The 21,353-nt window shown below is 39.5% G+C and overlaps 2 protein-coding genes across 3 annotated transcripts in view; both read left to right on the forward strand.

The window, feature by feature from the left end:
* vldlr (very low density lipoprotein receptor) overlaps positions 1-11,428 on the forward strand; it is a 69,117-nt gene extending 57,689 nt beyond the window's left edge. Inside the window, exons 17-20 of one of the 2 annotated variants that reach the window (XM_074689816.1) lie at positions 4,815-4,874; positions 9,330-9,407; positions 9,524-9,693; positions 10,702-11,428. In XM_074689816.1, the coding sequence (XP_074545917.1) occupies positions 4,815-4,874; positions 9,330-9,407; positions 9,524-9,693; positions 10,702-10,737 (344 nt within the window). In that variant the 3' untranslated portion in view covers positions 10,738-11,428. The remainder of the gene's footprint in view (positions 1-4,814; positions 4,875-9,329; positions 9,408-9,523; positions 9,694-10,701) is intronic. The other variant, XM_074689817.1, reaches the window with a different exon arrangement.
* A 3,401-nt stretch (positions 11,429-14,829) lies between these two features.
* On the forward strand, positions 14,830-20,573 carry kcnv2a (potassium channel, subfamily V, member 2a). The gene is made up of 9 exons (XM_074690963.1): positions 14,830-14,955; positions 15,119-15,253; positions 15,497-15,675; positions 15,814-15,985; positions 17,345-17,536; positions 19,395-19,649; positions 19,739-19,855; positions 19,975-20,100; positions 20,265-20,573. Exons 1-9 carry the CDS (start codon positions 14,830-14,832, stop codon positions 20,571-20,573), a joined length of 1,611 nt encoding a protein of 536 aa, XP_074547064.1.
* Positions 20,574-21,353: the final 780 nt, after the last annotated feature.

Consider the following 21,353-nt stretch of genomic DNA (forward strand, 5'->3'; position numbering starts at 1 on the left):
GGTGGAGCCATGCCGTCCAACAGTCTATGGTTGATATTGTCTCTCTCCATGTGTAATGCAACATGCATTATACTGTTTGTGATCCTTGGGTACAATTAGTTAAAAAAAAAAAAGTACATCCACTCCAGAAACTATTCATGGTTTAACCCTGGCACTTGGCTTTTGATTTGTACATTTCCTATTCTTAGTTTGTCTGAAGGAAACAAGATGAATGCCTTCGTCAACAGAGGGACGAATATGTTCAGGTTTTGATTTACTCAGATAAAAGAAGTAGTAGTAGAAATTAAACCACAGTCTGCCCTTGGTCTTCTTGGTGTTAAAAAACTTTCTGGGAAATTTTTGTCCCTCTCTTTTTGATCCACTGTGCTCCAGTTGATTCATCTCAGACTGCCCAGCGCCTCTCTGCGCTCCCATAGATTAGCCTTTTCATGCTGCAGCAGCATCGGAGAAGAACCTGACAGCTGAATTCAGTTCACATACTCTCCTAATTGGTCTCAAACTGCAGACTGAGGCACTGGTGTACACAGAGTACTGGAACATCTCCCTGACAACTCTCTGCACCACAGTCCTCCTGAATGAAAGTCTGTCTCGTTAGCCCGCTTGCTTTTCTGTAAGACATTCTTTCTCTGCTCTTTATTTCCAAATGAGAATTTAGGAGTCTCTTCCCAGAGTTTCTTGACAGTTTTTGTTACATGCCTTCCTTAGTGATCTCTCCCCCTGGTATGCTTCCAATCTACAATAGTCCTACTTCAGATTTCTTGCGTCATGATGTACATGGGTGAACTTTGTTAAAATGTTGGGTGACTTTTCAAAAATTGAAGAAGTTAACCCCTTGGGGTATCAGAAAATGGGACATCAAAACAAATCTCCCAACAAAATAAATTAAACATAGCTGTTAAGAAACATCAAAACATGCAACAACAATCTTCCTTTAGCTTTTCATTTTTAATGGAGAAGCCAACACGCACTGGACGTTTCCACATAAATACTGTCACAGATTATTTTGTGTGCCAGAGGGAGTGTGTTTCACCACACACAATCTCATGCAGAAGCAGATGTACATAACACTGATGTGTTGCAACATCACCTTTCTTCAGGGAGTCTTTGCAAGATGGAAAAATAAAAAGGCCCTAAATGAGTGTGGAGTAGAAAGTGTGTAGGATTTATGGAAAATTGTCGGTGAGATTTCGCCAGCCAATGTAAGTCTTGTGGCTTGCGTGTTTATCACTTAAAATGGTTATGCCTCCCTCTAGATTTGTCTTTTTCTTTTTTTGTGGTCAAGCTCAGAAATGACAGCCAAATTAGAGATCCTAAACATTTAGCAGTTATGATGTCTGGTTGGATTAATTAAAGAAGTTTCAGATTGGTCGCACACTCTGGGGTAATCCTGGCTGAAAATGGAAACTGAAGAAGGTTAAAAAAAGAGATTTAGTCTAAAATCAGGGAAGGTAAATCTGGTATAAAGTGGTCTAATACTTCTATTTTAGATAAGTAATAAATCAAAAGTTAGAAAAAGTCAGAAAAAGTGTTTTACTTATACCCTTAAGGTATGACCCAACATAAAAGTAGTTGGTACATAAATTGCACAGGTATATAAGCAGTATTTTATTACACCATAGAAACTGTTACTTGTTCACAAGTTGGAAAATTGTTTCCAGCTTCAAAAGAAAATAAATGACTTCCGTTTGAAAACAAGGCAACATTAAAAAACAAGAAATTAAGAGACTGCTCAGATTCCTTTTGGGGGGTCATAAAGGGAAAAAAAGTTTCAGCTGATTAAAATTGTCTTCCTGCGTAGTAATTTCCAGTCTATAATATTCATACAGTTTAAGGCGATAGAGCCCATCCTACAGTAGCTTTGGTTGTCTCAGAGTACGGACGTACTGCCTGCCTGGACTTGCGCCATTCACCTCTGCTGGTCACTTGTTGTCTTAAATTGAGGAATCTTTAAAATCAAAACCTTTCACTGCTGTTACCTTTAACTGCAGGCTCATGCTCTAATGAGGGAGGAAAGCTTTTTAAAAGAGATTCTACCGTCCTGGTCGATGGATAATTAGGTAAGAAGAGGACTAAGACTGTCTTACACCTTCTAATGGTGCTCAGAGTCAGACATTTCTCTGTTAAGCATAAATAGAGACATGGGTAGGTGTTAAAATTTTAAAAGAAGCTGAGGCGACAGGTTCAAACACTGCACAGTTTTTAAAACATTCATAGAGGTAAGGAGATGGATGAGATGAACTCTGTGCTCCAGTAAAATCTGTGAGCTCTGCAGCCGGTTTTACAGCCTGCCCTGTCGACAGAAACATAAAGGCCCCATGTCATGAACCATGTCATGAACGTCCACACGGCTCGAATCACCTCCTCCCTGGCTGTATGGTAATCTGTTGATGCCCCCAGGCTCTTAACAGCTGCAGTCTTTACTGAATACACCACCCAGACCATGCTTGTGTGTGAGTGTGATTGTGTGCGAGTGGAGTATTGTCTTTTTTTCTGCACGGTTTTCTTGCAGCCTGGGTGTCTTTATTGCTGCAGAGTGTACGTGAGTGTATTCATGTTCAAAGCACATGTGGGTGCTCTGTGAGTTTTCCTGTGTTGGTGTGTTGCTGTTGTATGTTCACGCCTGTCTGCTTGTGGTAGCAATTAAAAATAATAATAGCCTGTGAAGAGTTTAAAAGAAATGTCCGTCACTCTCTGAATGAACCTTCTCTTTTATTTTTGCTGGGCTGCAGCCAAAGTCTGCATTGCTCTTTACGAAACCCTGGGCTGAAATGTTCATCCCTTCTAACAGCCGTTGCAACTGTTAACAAATAGGGACTGTGGAGCATTGTGTGCTTTCAGCTCTGACCGGCTCTAATCTTGTTAGTGAGAGAAAGTAATAAGCAGTGCTTTAACTTCAGGGTTGGGCCAAAAGTGGGACTCATAACAGTCTGTAAAGGTGACTGGGGAGTGTTTTCCTTCAGGCTGAATGATCTCGGAATGAAATAGTGAAGCTTTTCATGTGTTTTCACTGATTTGGGACTCTGCTCGGTTCCAGAGTTTATTTTTTTAGATATCTGTCATCATAAAGGAGGCTTTGCTGTAAAACAGGTGAATGTAGTTAAAAGCATTTGTAGTTCCTTCTTATGACTATCAACATTAAACAAGCTTGAGTTACAACTGAATATTATTATCACGAAAAACTCTTTCCCTTTCTATTTATTGATAGCGTTTTTAGCAGTCCTGATTAGCAGCTTTGTTTACATTCATTCATTCATTCAAACCAGACTGCCTGGTGGAAACGGGACTTTAGTCTGCTGGATTTGCAATTGGGTTTGGTGCTAAACTAAATAGAGAAACAGACTAATTTGACAAATTTGTTCTGTGCAGTTAGGAATTCAACCAGTGTATGCACTCAAAACTCCAAAGCTGGCTTAAGGTTTTGGCAGAAAGAACTCACCAACAACTCTGATACTTTTAGTTAGCAGTGTGGTGCCAATCCACTTATTATTTTTCATGCAGAATTACATTACATTACATTACATAACTAGAAAAGCAGTCAGAGAGTACAGACCTCCACCAAGCATATTGTGATTGTCACTCAACACTTAAGTCCTACTTTAATGTTATACTCCCTTTCAGCAGACTGTCTGCTACAATTTAGTGTTAGTTGAAGGTTTGTACGATAATTTGTTACCTGACAGTGTTGAAAATTATGATGACCCAGCACATATTTCATTTTCCAGATCTTAGTATCCAGAATATTGCCAGGATGTGGATCTTACATCTATTAGAAATTATCCTGACCTCATCTTGTATTGTTTTACAAAGCAATCGCACCATTTATTATGGAGTTATATACACATATGGTGAAAATGGCCCTATCTCACAATGATAAAGAATCCTTTAAAAAAAATCCAGGATCCAGACGGTGATCCGGATCAGCTCCCAAATTTAATCACTTCTTCCTTATCCCTTTTTGAACATTTCCTGAAAATATGAAGATTTGTTCGTTAGTTTTCGTTTCTTTGTTCGTTATGTTAGTCACAGACAAAAAGACAAACTCTCCCAAAATCACAACCTCCTTGCTAGAGGTAACAATACTACTGTCTGTGCACTAAATGTCTCATAATTAAATGATCAGTAAAACTCTCCTTTTAGTCAAGCTTGGGATGATTAGTATCATTTGCTGGTTTTGAGCCAAACTTTGGCTGTGCAGCGTTTGTCAGAACAGATGATATGCATTGTTATCCAACTCCCACACAGAAGTCTTCCCTCCTCTCTGGTTGTACAGTAATCACTGCAACACTGCTGCCTCTGTTGAAGCTTATTGATCAGCCTGTGAGGGTTTGATTGTCGCTGCTCTGTCTGTACCGGCTGTGGAGAAGCTGATAGGCACCCCCTAATCAATGCACTTTACTGTACAGGCTACATTATCTTTAAACCAGTTCAATATCCTCTGAAGATTTTTTGTCTGCAGCTCCAGTGTGAATCTGGTTTGATCGTTGATTCTCTCTCAAAGCAGAAAATCCATGAGGGCGTTTGTTTTTGTGTGTAAAAGTAATGCTGCTGCTTTTGTGCATGTCAGTTGGTGTCATGACTGGTGTATCTTTCAGGCAGCTTGGTTTGTTATTTTTTTGTTTTAAAAAGGAAGAAGTGGATTCCTGCTTTGATCTATCAAGTGTTTATTTACTATTTTTGTCTCCTGAGATCTGGTCTATTTTCGCAGGCCTACTTGCGTGTGTTCGGTTTAAAATAGGGCACCCTCTGCAGCCTGATGCTGAGTTTTGAGGGGTTTGTGCTAACAAAAGCATGATTCTTTGCTCTTTTTGTGACAGAATCTTCTACCAAAGTTCCCTCAAAGGATGCTGGGAAACCTATAATACAGCCTCCTCCAGGTAAAACCATGTGCTGTCTGCTGCTCTGCTTCCTGTCTCAGAGATGGTGGCTGGCTTTAAAGCATGCGTGGCTTCTTTTAAATGTATTTACAAGTGACTTTTCTGATCCTCTGTTGAGATTCAGGTTTCTTTGTCCCTCCTGTGTTGACTGTTCTGTATGGATATTTCCATTTCTCTGGTTTGGCTGTCTTTCTCCCTCGACTGGATGATGGCTTCTCTCCGCTCTGTGCTCCTCTGTTGCTGGGTTATGGTGCTCACTCAGATCTGCTTCAGGGCTTGGTGCATTAGAGATAACTGATTTAAGGCTGTTTATGCTTGATTTGGAACTCGTGGTCAAGTAGCCTGAGGTATGCATGGGATAATTCTATCTAAGCTTATTTCTGCTCTGTGCACTTTGGTTCTGTGGGAGTCAAATTTGGGAGCAATGGGGAGATATTTCTATACTGGATTATTAAGATGTGAACAGAAAAGAGAACTGTTCACTCTTTCTGCTATTACAAAGGGAACATTTTACAGAGCTTCAGAAGTGTTTAGATGTATTTAAACAGTAAATGAATTATACTTCTGTAGCACAGTCAAAATGCTTTTACACTTTAAGTCACAGTCATTCATTTAGACACCCTAAAGTGCACACAGTAAAACATGCCTACATTCAGGTTAAAACAGTTTACGTCTGTATGACTTCTTTCTTTTTTGATAAAGCTGTTTGGGAGCGGAGTTTTTTTTTTTTTGTGATTCATTGATTTGGTCGATATTAAGATTGAGAGTTCTGCATAAATCTGCATAATAAGGACTCGTCTGTGTTGATGGACAAATGAGTGCGTTGTAATTATTGCCTGCCTCAGCGTTGCCTCTTCGCCTGTCTGTCAGAATATCCAGGACGGGGACTGCCATGGTTAGGCTTTAGGCTTTAGGTCAAAAAAACAATGTGTGATTTTACAAAGACTACATCCATGTTTGATACAATTAAAGCATGGAACTGGGATGATATGGAGGAAAGACCAAGATTTCAAGGAGAAGGAAAATGTAGCCTGATTTTAGATGCCAACAACTCAGTAACTAACCAGGAACTTTGGAGGTTGAAGCTAAGCCATGTATGTCTAATTTTAGTAATGGACTAGATCTACACACACCATATTCCTATTAATGTCCATATTGTGGATAAGGCAGTGTTCCAAATAAACCATAGCAGTAGTAGTAGCGTCATGACAAGACGTCATCGAGGGGTGTGCTTCCGCATGCACTGTATTGATCTTTCCACCCAAATAGTCCAAGATGCTTGCTTTTGCACTACTCTGTATAATATATGTATCACTCCTTCTTCAAAGTGTGGCTTAAACTCTCTTGTTCTCATTCATCTTCCCAGCTGCAGCTTGTTGCACACTCTTGTAAAAATATCCCCATTGTGGTGCTTTCAACCATAGATGTAATGTATGATATTCAACTCCTTAATTATTTTGTATTTTGTATGGGTTTGTCTCCTCCTCACCCCAAAAATGTGAGGTCTTTTGCTTTCTTGCTATGTTAAACATGCGCAGAAGTAAAAAATAATCCTTTAAGTTGCTCATTTTGAAAAATATTCGAACAACACGTTTACATGACCCAATACTCAGGTTGATACAGGCATATGTCAGGGGTCTAATTCAGGTTTTTAGTGATCGGAAAATGAGCTTAATTGGGTTATGGCACTTGTAATAAGGTGTTTAGATGCCTCCTATGCAATAAGAATTTTGTCATTATTCAGATTAACACAGGAATGAAGAAAAATAGCCAGTGTCACAACAGGAAAAAAACAAACAAAAGACAACATTGCAAAAGATTTATCTGTCAGAGTAGGAAGTGTAAAAACTCTAATCAGGTCTATCGTAAATCACAACTTTAGGAGTGATTGAGTTGTAGATATTATAATCACGATAAACATTTTCTTATACTTTTTCTTTGTTTTGTTTTTAATTTCAATTTTTTAAGAAACTAAGTCTTTCATTTTTTGAAGTGTTCGTGATTGGATTTAATCCCAGTTCATGTACTGTTAACTCATTCACTGATTAAAAATAGCTCAGGCTTCGAGCTATGATTAGCATACAGCTCCTGAGAGTTATCAGCTACAAGAAACACATTTGGTTCTCCTTTGTCTTTTTGTCCTAAACCACACTGTGCCACTTTTCTGAGACTATGATTTCAGATTTAGCTACCAGTCTCCTGAAAATGAGTTACTGGTAGTTTCCCACTACAGCTTTTCCTCTGACATTTAGCTGTTCTGACTTATAGTCATTACTAAAACAGGGCTGTTCATTAGTTCCTTCAGTTATTAGTTACATTTGTTCCTTTAATCTATCACCTCATGGTGTTATATAATGTTGTCCCTTTTTGTCACTCCAGCCTTGTAAGTGGGGGAGATTATCTGCATGCTAACCCTTGTATTAGCAAATGCTAGTCTGCAGGCACAGTGTAAGGGCAGCACCTAGTGAGCAAACAAGGGAATGTCACCAAACCCAGTTAGTCCCTGTCCTGTTTAACACAAAGCTGTAGTTTGATCAGACTTTAGTTTCTGGGATCATAACTCAAAATCTTTGGGACATTTGGAGCATCATATGGGAAATTTGTGGGCTGAGCTGTGAGGAAAGAAGAGATCTTCAAGTTTGGTCGGCCTCATTTTCAAACTACATAATAATATCACTTATTTATTTATAGACATGTAAAGAAATTATGCTTAAATGAATGAATGCAGAAGTCGTGCAAATAAACAGGATTTTTTTGGTCCCATCTTTCTGCAGAATCTCAAAATGCAGCTCTGAATGAGTATGATTTTTAAGAGCATGGTCTGTGCTGCTGAAGTTTGATCTTTATTTCAAATTCCCCAAGGGCACGTTTCATTTTTTGAGAGCAGTGCCTTACTATTTTAAGGAAGAGACTTTTTTAATGCGTTAATTACATTTCTTCAAGCTTCAGGAAGAACCAGTAAGCTTAAAGCAGAGTATCACAGATAAGATTTTTTTCTGGTATTCTATTAAAATTCAAAATTCTGGTATCATAACAACCTACATTTAAGGTCTTTTCCCAGTTTATACATACTGTTATATCTTCTCTTGTTGGAGAAGTATTTTATCATCAATAGATTTTCTTTTAGGGGCAATACCATGACAAAACAAGAAACAAGACTAAGATGTGATGTTTAGGTCAGAAGCGTTTTGACTGGGAAAAGGAGGAAAAACTTTTTTCATATGAAGGTTCATTTAGACATTACATTTGGACATTAAGGAACCCAGAGTCTGGAGGAAGTGTGGAGAGATTCCAAGTTACTTGAAGTCCAGTGAACAGTTTTTACAGTCAGTCATGGTTTGGGGTGCTATGTTATCTGTTGATGTTAGTCCACTAGGTTTTCCAAAGCCCAGAGTCAACAGAGTCATCTACCAAGAACTGTCAGTGCACATTGTGCCTCCTTTTTTAACAAGCTTTATGGAGATGCAGATTTCATTTCCCAGCAGTACTTGGTACCTGCCCACACTGGTAAAAGCTAGTTGAATGCCAGATATTAATGTACTTGATCGGCCAGATCACAGACTTGCTTTGAAGTTTTTATAAATGATGATGATGATGATGATGATGATGATGATGATGATAGCTTTATTCATCATCATCCATGATCATTGCACATGTTTCAGAGCAACAAAATCCATCCATCCAGTCATTACGGATTAAACACAGAGTGAATAAATGCAAACTTGAATGAAAAATATTTTGTATGTGACACATGATGTGTTCAAAAACTTGTCTACTCCATTTTACACCCCAGTGCAGAGTACACTGTTTGGCCATATGCCTAGGAGTGACGACACGTCCAACCTGGACCTGTAAGCCATAACCAACTTGCAGATCTGCATGTGCAGCAGTCAGACTTGCACCTTGTTTGTCTTGTACCTGGGTGTAACTTTCCTCCTCAGGATGGAGCAGACGTACGTTTAGAAGGTCAGACTTGTATTTCAGGAATTACAAATATAAAAAGCAACCGCCATGACGCTTACAAGAAAACCGTGATTGAAGTGCATCTTGTTTGCCGAATGATTAATACAAAGCATCAGGGGAGAGAATGGGTGAGTCACTAGGTGAGTCAGAGTGTAATCGATGGTTGGATGGTTAACTTATACACTGAGGTGGTACAAAAATGTTGTTATTCACTGTTTGAATTCTTTGTCTGAATGAAACATTGGAGTCTTGCCTGCGCCCAGTGGCCCATACTGAATATTAATACACTATTAACACTGTGAAACCCCATCTCATCAAATGGTAGAATCAAAGCAAAACTAAGTTTAGTCTGGGACACACAAATATGGATTCTTAAACCCCAGCCCTTTCTGTCCCTAACCACCAATCACTCAGACAGTTTTTGATCATTTAAAAGACCTGTCTGTTTTGGTTTTTAAATGCTGACCCATGGATTGTGTCTTTGTCTTTCAGAAGCCAACGTGAGCACCTCGATCCAGGTGGACGCCACAGCCAGAGGTTCTGCTGCTGCCTGGGCCATACTGCCTGTCTGTGAGTAGAAAACTCCCTCAGTCACTGACGATGCAGGCGTCTAGTTGTTCAAGACTATTTCTGATTTTTTTATTGTTGTTTGACAATTGTCTGTGCCCATTTGTCCCTCTGTTCAGTGCTGCTGGCGATGGCAGCTGCTGGCGGCTACCTGATGTGGAGAAACTGGCAGCTGAAGAATCAGAAGAGCATGAATTTTGATAACCCGGTCTACCTGAAGACCACAGAAGAAGACCTCAACATCGACATCACTAGGCACGGCGCCAACGTGGGACACACATACCCAGCTGTGAGTAAAGAACCACCCAAGTGCTAAGCACAATGATATCATATCAATCCATTAAATGAAGCCTGCGCCTTATGAAAACATTTTCTGCAGGTGACCAAATAAAAGTCACTCTTCCTGCACAGCAGTTAAGATAATTGAATTCTGATTTATCAAGTTAGTGCATCTTAATGACCTCTACTCTCACAGTGATCTTGCAACCTTGAGTAATCCTAAGAGCATTGTTGGCTGCCCACAGAGCACATCACTCTGTACACAGATTAAACAGATTAGGCCTAAGCCTGGCCGGAGCCACACGATGGACACAAACCTCTGATATCACCCTCACATCTGCTGCAGACACATCTGTTCATTCACACAGAGCTAGAACAGCTGCAGGATGCAGCGCCGCTGAAATCAACAAGTTTTGTCAGTTTTTTTCTACCCCATTTAAGGGATTCATGATATTTGACTTGAAGCCAACATGTTAAAGCTGTTCCAGTCATTTTGGCTCATCACTGATTCTAAAACCAATGTATGCACATGTTTCTTTCACTAATTACAGAAACCGCCACATTTCCCCCATAGTGTTGTATTTCCATATTATTATGCAGATTCATATTGTGCAGATGCAGTCACTAAATACTCTGCTTTTTATAATCTACACATGTTTTGGCAAAGTGACAGGACTGTTTAAAATGAGGTTACATATTAGATATGTTCTCATGCTTGAAAAAAATATTGATGTCTCTACTATGAATTGGAGCAATTCTATCTTATTTTATGCTAAGTCTCATTGAAGTTTTTAAAAATCAAAATTCTTCTTCCAAATATGAAATTCTGACCTTTGTGAGTTTAAATTTTCTCTAAATGTGTAAATACTTAGGTTTATCTGTATCAGGCCCATACATCACTCCACATCAGTCAGGCTACTCTGCTACTCCTGCTTTCAACAAAAAAGAAAGAAAGAAAAAAAAACATTTTAACCAACACTTCTCCCTTTCTCTTTCCTGTTCCTCTCTCTGTCTCCAGATTTCAATAGTGAGCACAGACGACGATTTATCATGATCGTCTTTTTTTACGGACACCTGCAGCATTGCATGGCGCCTCCTGGATCCCGTGCCAACTGTTGTCCGAAACAGCAGCCACAGCAGCAGCCCTTACAGTACGACCACATGCCTTCTGAAGTGCATTACGTCATCATCTGTGGAGAGGATGACCAGAAAAAATGTTATTTATTATGTGAATACTACAATGAATTAAGTGTCAAACCTATTTTCAATCGGTGCGTCCAGAGTTCTTGTTTTATTTATTTATTTTTTTGTTTTGTTTTGGGTTTTTTTTGTTGCCTCTTGGTCTTTCTTGTTTTTGGGCCATGGGCAGCTTCTCATCTCTTTTGGCTTCCATGTATGGTCTTTTTTGCAATAGATGAGAATACTGCATAACTTTCCACAAATTGGATCACTCTTTATGGGCTTTGAAATGGAAACCTGAGAGAAAGGACTCAACATTTCTCTCAGAAAATGGATCATCTGTGATTAATATGGATCTGAGCTGTCAGTATTCAACAGCAAAAGATGGTTTGAGACTCTTCTTGTGACCAGATTCAGTTCAGTAGAGGATGGGAGAACTTTGTACGAACTCTAATTTCCTTCTTCCTTTTGTCCAGCAGGCTCAGAAATGTGAATATTTATGTGCGATCATGTTTTTGGCAGTAAAATACAATGTACGTTTGCTTTTATTTGTCAATTTCTATTTGTTTTTTTTTTTTTCAAATGGTACCTCCTGTGGTGCATTCTTACAGGCTGTTATTTTCAATCAGTGTTGCTGTTATTCTTATTGTTATTATTATTATTATTATCATTATTATTCTTATTATTGAAGCTATATAAGGATCACCATGGTTACAACATTTGTAAACATTGTATATGTGAATCCATCATGACGTTCGATCAGGACTCTCTTCAATGCACTTTGATCAAATGCTCCTCGTGTAAATAAGATTGTATACATTTGACTTGAAATCAATTTTTTGCTATGGTCGGGCATCGTACCAGGGTTAGAGTTCAGATGTAATTTAACAAGAAAGAAAAGCTTAAAAACTGAGAAAAAAAAAGATGCGTACAACTGAATTTGGTAAAAATATTTTGTATGTTTATGTGCTGTTGCTGTGAACTTTTTCTAGCCTTGTACAGTGAAGGGAGCTTAAAGAAGTCTGTATCTGTGAAGAAGCTGATTTGCAAATCACTTGAAAATAAAAAACCTAATCTACAACATTGTTCAAAACATGGCTTCCCATCTCCTCTGTAACACATTTGTGTGTTTTTTTTACACTTTGATATATGTCCTAAAAAAGTATGATCTCGTTTGCTAGTGGAGTTTTGAATTCACAAAAGATAGCTGTTTACAGTGGGGCATGACATTCACTTGAAAAAATATCCTCTTGTTTTTAGGAGATAATGTTCTCCTAAGAACAGGAATTACTGAAAAGCTTTAGTGATTGGCACTGGACTGTTATAGAGCAACCAGTGTTTTGGAGAAAAGAGTGCATGTGCTAACTGCTAACTGCTGAGGTTATGGGAGTAGTTTAAATCCATCTATTATTGTTATTTAGAGAAGAAGTGCGTTTTTGGTGGTTACACCTTTACGCCATTTGGCCAACCATTAAAGCTATTCAGTAATTCTTGTTTTTATGAGATAATATCATAAAAACAGGTTTTTTCTTTTGTTTTTTGTAAGTGAATGGAATACGCCACCATAGCTGTTCTTTCTGTGATCTATGGTGGTCACTTATGCTACTGAATTACTGTACACCAAGCAAATAAGATTTCATAACCTCTTTTCCAGGGACTAAAACGTCTTTATTATATGAAGAGCATTTCTAAATCAGTTTGTCAAAGTAAAGCTTCACAATAGAGGCATGTTTTCCAATTATATTTTCTTTCAGATTGAAGTTGAGGATGACCAGAGCTGGTTAATAATAACTAATGCCTAATAGGAGGAGGTGTATTTGAGGACTTGCACGGCAAGTTGTGGATGTATTTAAATTGTTGTATTTGGAGAGAGTCCAACTCCCCCAGGGCTCATTATCCCTGTCCAGCCCGAGTGAGGATTAATCTGCACTGAAGTTTAGAGGTTGAAGTTGAATGTAAAGATGGGAGTTGCCTTGCCAGGTCAGCCTGCTTACGAGCCTTAATTTAAAAGTAATCAACAACAAAAAAAAAACAAGCTGAACATCTGGTTAGCATCTTTTGACACTGACGAGAAATGTAATCAAATTACCCAACCCTTCCTCCAGCTGAAGAAAACAAAGTTGTGAAATGTTGTATGTTAAGACACATAGTCACAGACATGCTGGTCTCCCACTTGTTTCACAGAGACAACACAGTATAATGCATCTTTATTCAAAGACAAACTTAAAAACTGACAGGGGACTTAAAATAAACATTGATGTTAAATCCAGTTTATCAAATATTTCTGATACAACTTAATACTTCAATTTAGTGTATCGAGACCCTTTTGGGCCATGCCATTTGGAGCAAGGTTTAAATTCAAAATACTGTGCATTTTTTTATTATCTCTTTGTGCTTAGTCTCCCATGTGGACTGAGTGATGCTGGGATGTTGAAGGTTTTTAGTGAGGCTGTTAGAACATTAGCTAAAGGAAACCTGATTTACTTTGCATACAGTGTCACAAGATAATTCACCCTGTCACCTTGTCTCTTTCATATTGTAAGATGCTGAGTCAGTGTTTTGCCCATAGGCTGGGTACTGTTGTACGTCATAATGATGTAATGAAGGCCTGACTTTGCCTCAAGTTCAAGCATGAAAGCTCCCTTGAGTTTATTGCGAAATGGATGAAGTTATTATTTATGATAACATTTGACCTTCAAAATCAAATGAGACAGTCAGAAGAGAGATAGATTTTTATTTTATTTTGTCTGTATCCTGTTGTCAGAAAACAGGATCTACTCATGCATAAGATGACATTAGTTAATAAGATATACCACAGGGAATGCCTATTAGGGCCATTTCCTTTTGTACCCCTTAGCCCTTGGTTTTGCACATGCACCTCAACTGAAAGGGTGTCCCAATCCTTCTAAGATTAAGAGGAAGGGATATGCAGCCCTTGAAACAAAGACAAACCAAGACCTCACTTGAAATCAAGGGGCATGATGAATTTCCCATGGTATGGAGATATATGTCCGTTTGTTTGTCGTTATGCTTATGTGGAAACTGGTGAAGAAAAAAAAGAAGAGGTGTTTCCAGCTTACACTGATGTTACTAGTGGGCTACAAATTGGAATTTAAATTTGATAATACTTTAAGAGGAAGTATTGTGCTTTTTGGCCCTTCTACTGTCCCTCTGGTACCCCCATACTCATTGTAAAGGATTCACTGCAGAAAAAAATCCATATTTTTCTCACCCTGGAGTTTTGAAGAGCCTTATTTCAGCCTCTAACTGAAAAACTTTGGTTTAACTGCTGTATCTTTAAGGCTCCTCGGTTTCACAAACCCCCTTCTCTCTGATTGGCCAGCCCAACTGAGACCTGTTGAGGGGAGAATTTCTAGAACAAATGAATCTGTCGCAGTTTGAAAATCTGCACATTGTGAATATGATTTTCAAGCATTGTTACTATCCATGTTTAGGACATTGAAAAGCAGAATATCCCCTCTTTAAGTTTGATTTGCATTCCCACTTACCTTCACTGGACATGTCCCGTCAAAAACAAGCAACAGACTCTTTGTCAGTTGAGTCTACCATTCATCCAGTCACTCAAATAGGATAAGTTATGAGCTGTTGGAATAAGTGGGAGGAGAGAAAGAGATCAAGAGATGGATAAAAGAGGATAATGGTATTTAAAACTTTAAGCACCCAGATCATCTTAGTCAGCCACAGCAGAGCGTGAGTGTCACTTCTTACCTCATGACTGCGTGTGTGACCTGATTCTTCCTGAAATCCAAAGAGAAATATACCTAATGCTTATACTGTTTTCTTGAGTGTAAGTGAGGCAGGTTTTGCGTTGGATTTAAGCTTTGTAGAAGTGTGTTTGCTGTTTACATAGTAGATGGTGTTGGCGTTACTGGGATGTTGCCGGGATGTGTCTTCTTGCAGGTCAGTTGTTTTAAGGTTAAAAGTTAAAATGCATTCAGGGGCCACCATGTTGGCCCATCTGAGATCCCGAAGCAGGAGTTTGTTTCCCGGCAGCCAGACTCACGCAATCAAAGAGCAATATGGCTATCTGGATCTAAGCAACACCTTTGTGAAGCCATGGAGCTCCATGCAGGTTAGTCACTTTGTTCATTTGTGTTTCATATAAAATGTGTCCTAATTCTCCTCAATAATGAACATACTTAGCTTATATATTTTTTGAGAGTCATTCTTGGTGTTTAATAGCTTTTAATGCTGTTTTGACTGCTGAATTTAATGATAACTGTTCATTTGTGAAGGACCTTGGCAGAGACATCTATGATCTTTATGCTGAGTATGAGTACGAGGAGGAAGAGGATGGAAGCTCTGTGTCTCCTTCTCGACTGCTGCTCCCTCAGACTCATTTCAATCTGAACATCAATGTTGGAGGAACGGTAACTTGAGGAGGAATTCTGATATTTCACTACTGGGGTCCTATTTTATAAAGTTTTTGGTCAATTGATTGATACAAAAAGTTGTGTCCTCTAAAAGTACTTCCAACGTGGTTGCTATTGGCATTTGTTTTTCTTCTTTTTAACTGTCAAAGAATCTCACAGATATATCTTACATGACTTGTAACTTTAACTTCTTTTTTCTTCACCAGTCATTTATACATGTTGTGTTTTCTTCCTCCACAGGTGTACCACTTGCCCTACAGATTAGCTGCCAGGTATCCACAGACAAGGATTGGCAGGTTGGCAATATGCACAGACCACAACAGGAAGCTGAACCTGTGTGACGACTACATTGTTCAGAGCAACGAGTTCTTCTTTGATCGGGACCCCAAAATCTTCCACATCATCTTCAATTTCTACAGGTTTGAATAAAAGCCCTTTCTACAGATTAGGGATTATGAATACAGAGCCTGGCTTTTGCTTTTGTGTCATTTGTACACACGTCTGTTCTGGATACACTGTGAAAACCTTTTATCTCCTGTCTCCGCTCTCTTCATCAGAACTGGAGTGTTGTGCATCAAAGACGAACTGTGTCCTCGAAACTTCCTGGAGGAGATAAACTACTGGGGCGTGAGAATCAAGTACAGCCAACGCTGCTGCCGCATCTCCTTCGAAGAGAGGCAGGATGAGTTAAACGAGCAGCTGAAGATACAGAAACAGCTGATAGCAGAGGTGGGTTTACTGTCTCTTTAAGTATTTACAGAACTGTACCTGAAGCTCTTAGGACATTTCACAAATCTACATATGCTATATTTAACAGTTGTGATCACGTATGTATGTGGGAGTGAAGACTGTGACATGCCATCCCTCATTCCATAAAAGGTTCATTTAGAAACTTTTAGCTGTTTGCTAAAAACAAATCAGATGAGTAAAATTTTGAATGCTAAACACAACAACATGGGCTGCAACATGCTAGCAAGTTTTTCCCTCAAATTTCATCAAAAAAGAAACTTTTATTGACTTTTGTAGTATCAAAATTAATCACCCCCTGGATAGAATTGCCTAAAGAGGAAACATTTGCAAAAACCAGTACATGCTTTTTCCAGTGAAGCATGGCGGTGACTCTGTGATGCTGGGGGGCTGCTTTGCTTCTTCTAGTACTGGACACCTCCAATGCATGGAGGGCTAGATGGATTCGGGAAATGTAAAGCTGGAGCATAGTTAGACATTTCAGAGGGTAAATGATACCACATTTCTCAAGGCTTGGTCCCAGAAGAAATCCTCAAGTATTCTAGAGTAGCTATCACAGTCGGCAGAATTGGACCCCTTGGAAATGCTGTGGGGTTTGAGGAAGGAGGCTGCAGCACACAAACCTGAGAACATTTGTAAACTCGAGGCCATTGCAGAAGAGAAGTCAGCTAACAAAGAGAGGCCGAAGATGATTTATGGCTCAAAAGTTTACTGCATTATTTAACCCAGAGAATCTCATTCCTCTGGTCTCTCTGTATCTGTCCACAGCGAGCAGAATTTATTAGACCCTGGGGTAAGCTGGAGTAATGTCTGCTGATAACTTAGGTAGCTTGTTGTTATTGTGTGTGTAACAATTTGCATTTCTTTGTGTTTGAATGGTGCTCTGTGCACACTAATTCATGCTTTCTTCCCATTCTGACACCATGTTTAAGAAAACACTCTCACTGGCATCGTCAGTTCTGCTGTTTCTCTCTGTTTTATCACCTGTGACATTTTGTGGGTAATCTGCCGCTGACTCTGCTTGTCTGACCTACATTAGAAATCACTGCTGCGGTGTCTTAACAGATGGATATCAGAGAATAAGCTCCTTCTTGGCACAGATTTGGACAGATGTTTCAATCATAGACATCTCATTCTGATCCAGTCTGTTGCACCAGTTCCCACCAACTGTTTTCTTTACTTACCGTATTTATCTTTATTTGTATTCTAATTTTGGTAAATGATTCTTGAGCTCAAGCCCCGAAAGAAATAATAAGTATTGTGTTTTGTTTTAGTGGTTTTATCACTCACTCAAATATTTTTCCTGTTTATCTGAGTGGGCTGTAACTGTGTTTGAACCAGGTGGAGATGGAGGAGAATGAGGAGATGTTTCACAGCATGATTTTTGGGGTGACAAGAAGGAAAATCTGGAACCTGATGGAGAACCCGTTTTCCTCAATCATCGCCAAACTGATGGGTGTCGCCTCCTCCATGTTTGTGTTAATATCACTTGTCGCCATGACGCTCAATACAGTGGAGGAGATGCAGTACAAGGTGTGGGCTTTACTGGTTGGTGGTCTGTGTATACAGCGGAGAAAAAAAGTATTGAACGTGTCAACTTTTTCTCATCACATTTATTTCCAAAGCTGCAATTCAAACAAAATTTTTACCAGACATTGGTGTTAACTTAAATTATCCCCACATGAAAAGAAATCACAACATTCAGGTCCATAAATAATGATTATGCAAAATTAAGTGCGATAGCACCAGAAAAAAGTATTGAACACGCTAACTGAGACTCATCTAATACTGAGTGGAGAAGCCTTTGTTTGCATTGACAGCTTCCAGACGCTTCTTGTATGTTTTAACTAATTGCCCACACTGCTCAGGTGTGATTTTGGCCCATTCCTCTGCACAGATTGTCTTTAAATCTTGAATTTTCTTTGATGCCCTCTGGTGAACCCTTTTCTTTAGTTCTTTCCACAAATGTTCAATTGTATTTAAGTCAGGTGATAGACTAGGCCATTCTAACAGATTGATTTTCTTTTTTTTGAAACCATTTGAAAGTCAACTTTGCTGTGGATCATTGTCCTGCTTGAAGGTCCAGTCACGTCTCAGCTTCATCATACTGGTGGATGGCAGCAGATTCATATCAAGAATTTCCCCATACATTGCTCCATTCATTGCTCTGTCAGTTATATGAAGTTTGCCAGTGCCATGAAATGAGAATCAACCACATGCCATGATGCTTCCACCTCCAAACTTCACTGTTGGTGTAGTGTTTTTTGGGTGATGTGCAGTGCCATTTGTCCGCCAAACATGGTATGTAGTATGACAGCCGAAAAGTTCAATTTTGGTCTCATTTGACCAGACAACATTCTCCCAGTATTCTACAAGTTTGTCAAGATGCTGTTTAGCAAACTTGAAATGAGCTTCAACATGCCTTTTCTTGAGAAATGGAGTCTTGTGGGCTGAGCGTCCATAGAGGCCATGGCAGCGGAGTGCATTGCCTATTGTTTTCTCTGTAACAATTGTACCCGCTGCCTCTAAGTCTTTCTGGAGCACTTGTAGGGTGGTCCTTAGCTCATTGAGTACTCTTCTGGCTATCTTTCTGACTCCCTGGTCAGAAATCTTGCAAGGAGCTCCTGTGCGTGGCCTGTTGATGGTAAGGTGGTGCTTCTTCCACTTGCGAATAATGGCCCCACCGGTGCTGACTGGAATATTTAGGTGCTTTGATATAAGTCTGTAACCAGTTCCATTCTGATGCTAAGCAACAACCAGGTTGCAAATGTCTTCAGAGAGCTCTTTGCCTTTACACGTCATCTTGATGACAAAACAATCTATTTTATAGGACCATCAATTTGCTCTAGCGCAGCTGATGTTGGTTTGCACTAATTGGAAGTTAAAGTAATAATTACTGACAGAATTCAGGTGGTATGGTGCATTTCCTTGCCAAAGTATACAGCTTTTCCATGGTGTGTTCAATACTTTGTCCTGTGTTATCGTACTTAATTCCACATAATCATTATTTATGGACTTAAATGTCGTGATTTCTTTTCATGTGTGGATTATTTGAGTTAATATCATTGTCTGGTAGAAATTTCATTTGAATTTTAGCTTTGGAAATATATGTAATGAGAAAAAAAGTTGACGCGTTCAATACTTTATTTCCCCCACTGTATGTTGTTATGTATGAATGAATGAATGAATGAATGAATGAATGAATGAATGAATGGGAAAACATGTTGTTCACAAAAGTTAGGCATTCACATTGAATATCATAAGAGTCATTTTCTTTCAATGCCTAGTCCAAGTTCATATCAGCTTCATATCAGCAAACTGAGCAGCAGTGCTGGATGTCAGTTTATAAAACTTGCCCAGGATTTTTATTTCTGTTTTATTTCTTTGCCAGACTCCGTCAGGTCAGCCCAGCGGCAGGTTCTACGGTGAACACGTGGAGACTTACTGCATTGCCTTCTTCACCCTGGAATACCTGCTGCGCCTGACCTCAACCCCTGACATCAGGCGTTTCCTACGCAGCATGCTAAACACAGTAGACCTGATCGCCATCCTGCCACACTACCTGCAGATGATCCTGGAGCACTTTGAAGGCGAGGACATACACCCACACTCAGAGGACATTGAAAATGTTGGACGTGTTGGAAAGGTAAGAGGAGGCTGAAAGCAGCAGGGTGAAACAGAGTCAGATGTGCACACGTTTGTTGGATCTTCCTCAGTTTTCTTTCTTACCTGCAGCTGGGTCAGGTTCTCAGGATCATGCGTCTGATGAGAATCTTCAGGATCTTAAAACTGGCTCGTCATTCAACAGGCCTCAGAGCCTTTGGATTCACACTGAGACAGTGCTACCAGCAGGTCAGAGTCTCAAATACAGCAACCAAAGGAGTTTAAGTCTTGTGTTTTGTTTTTTTGTTTTCCTTTTATGTTAGGGGTAGGGTTATATAAAAAGTTTCTTTGTATGTGTGTGTGTATAGGTGGGCTGTTTGCTGCTCTTCATTGGTCTGGGCATCTTCATCTTCTCAGCCATGGTGTACACTGTGGAGCATGATGTTTACAACACCAACTTCACATCCATACCACATGCATGGTGGTGGGCTGCAGTGAGTAGACAACATGATCTAAATATGTCAAGGTGCAAAATATTGTAACCTGCCCTTATTATAAAATGTCAACATACAGAATGACTCTCAGGAGAAATATCAGCTTTGAAATCTAAAAAAAAATTAAATTCTATATTTATCTAGTTTTTCTTTTCATTCCTCAGGTGAGTATTTCCACTGTAGGCTACGGTGACATGTCTCCAGAGACCAACCTTGGTCGAATTTTTGCCTTTGGCTGCATCTCCTTTGGTGTCATCCTGAATGGCATGCCCATCTCCATCCTCTACAACAAGTTCTCCGACTACTATGCCAAGCTTAAGTCCCACGAGTACACCGCCGTCACCAAGGCCCGGGGGAAGGTTCACTTTGCCAAGAGGGCCGCTAAGAGGTTAGCAGAGTGCTGTGAGGAGGCGGTTCATCCAAGAACGTCTCGTCTACAACAAACAAGTTCAAGATTTACAGATGTACACTAAAAACTTCCAGAACACCAGAGATTGATGGGTGAAAGAAAAGACAGAGTCTCCGCATCTCCGACTTGGACTGCCTGACAGCTCCTGGTGTTAAAAGCTTGACAACGTGATTCAGGAGAGTCCCCTTTGCTCTCCATGTAGACAGTTTTTCAGGGTTTGAGTCATTAACTAGTGTCAAAACTCCCCTAACTTCTTAAAAGTGAGGACATGTATCTGATGGAGCTCATTCATGCTCACACTGAACCGGTCTCACCAGCAACATTAAGCAGGGAGCTACAGCACAAAATAAAGGCTAAAACATAAGCTAAAAGCTAAAACACAAGCTAAAAGCCAAAACTCAAAATAAAAGCTAAAACACTGGCTAGTGGACAAAACATGAGCTAAAGGCTTAAAAAGGGGCTGAAGGCTAGAACACAAGCTAAAGGCTAAAACACTGGTGTGTTTTTGATCATAATGATTCCAATTCACATGCAGCAGTTATTCTGTTCAAACTAAAGAGTCTATCAATAAAATGAAGAATGATGTTATGTTAGCTCTGCTTGGTTGATACACTAAAATTCCACAATTCAGACTTGTCTTCGAGCACCATGCTGCCAGTAGCACTTAATATGGCCGGCTACTAAACTATGGTACAAACTGACAAAGTTTGCTTGTTGTCACGTTTCAAACTGTAGTGCTATGTAACTGAATAACTAAATACCTTACCTCATCACATTGTATCCAGTAAAAAGTTGTCTTGAACAAAGAAAATTTGTTCCAATCAAATCTCCATTCAATTTCCAA

Source organism: Halichoeres trimaculatus, unplaced genomic scaffold, assembly GCF_033239565.1.
Source record: "Halichoeres trimaculatus isolate MK-OKI-2021-1 unplaced genomic scaffold, fHalTri1.1 fHalTri1_scaffold_16, whole genome shotgun sequence".
NCBI classification, from domain to species: Eukaryota; Metazoa; Chordata; class Actinopteri; order Labriformes; family Labridae; genus Halichoeres; species Halichoeres trimaculatus.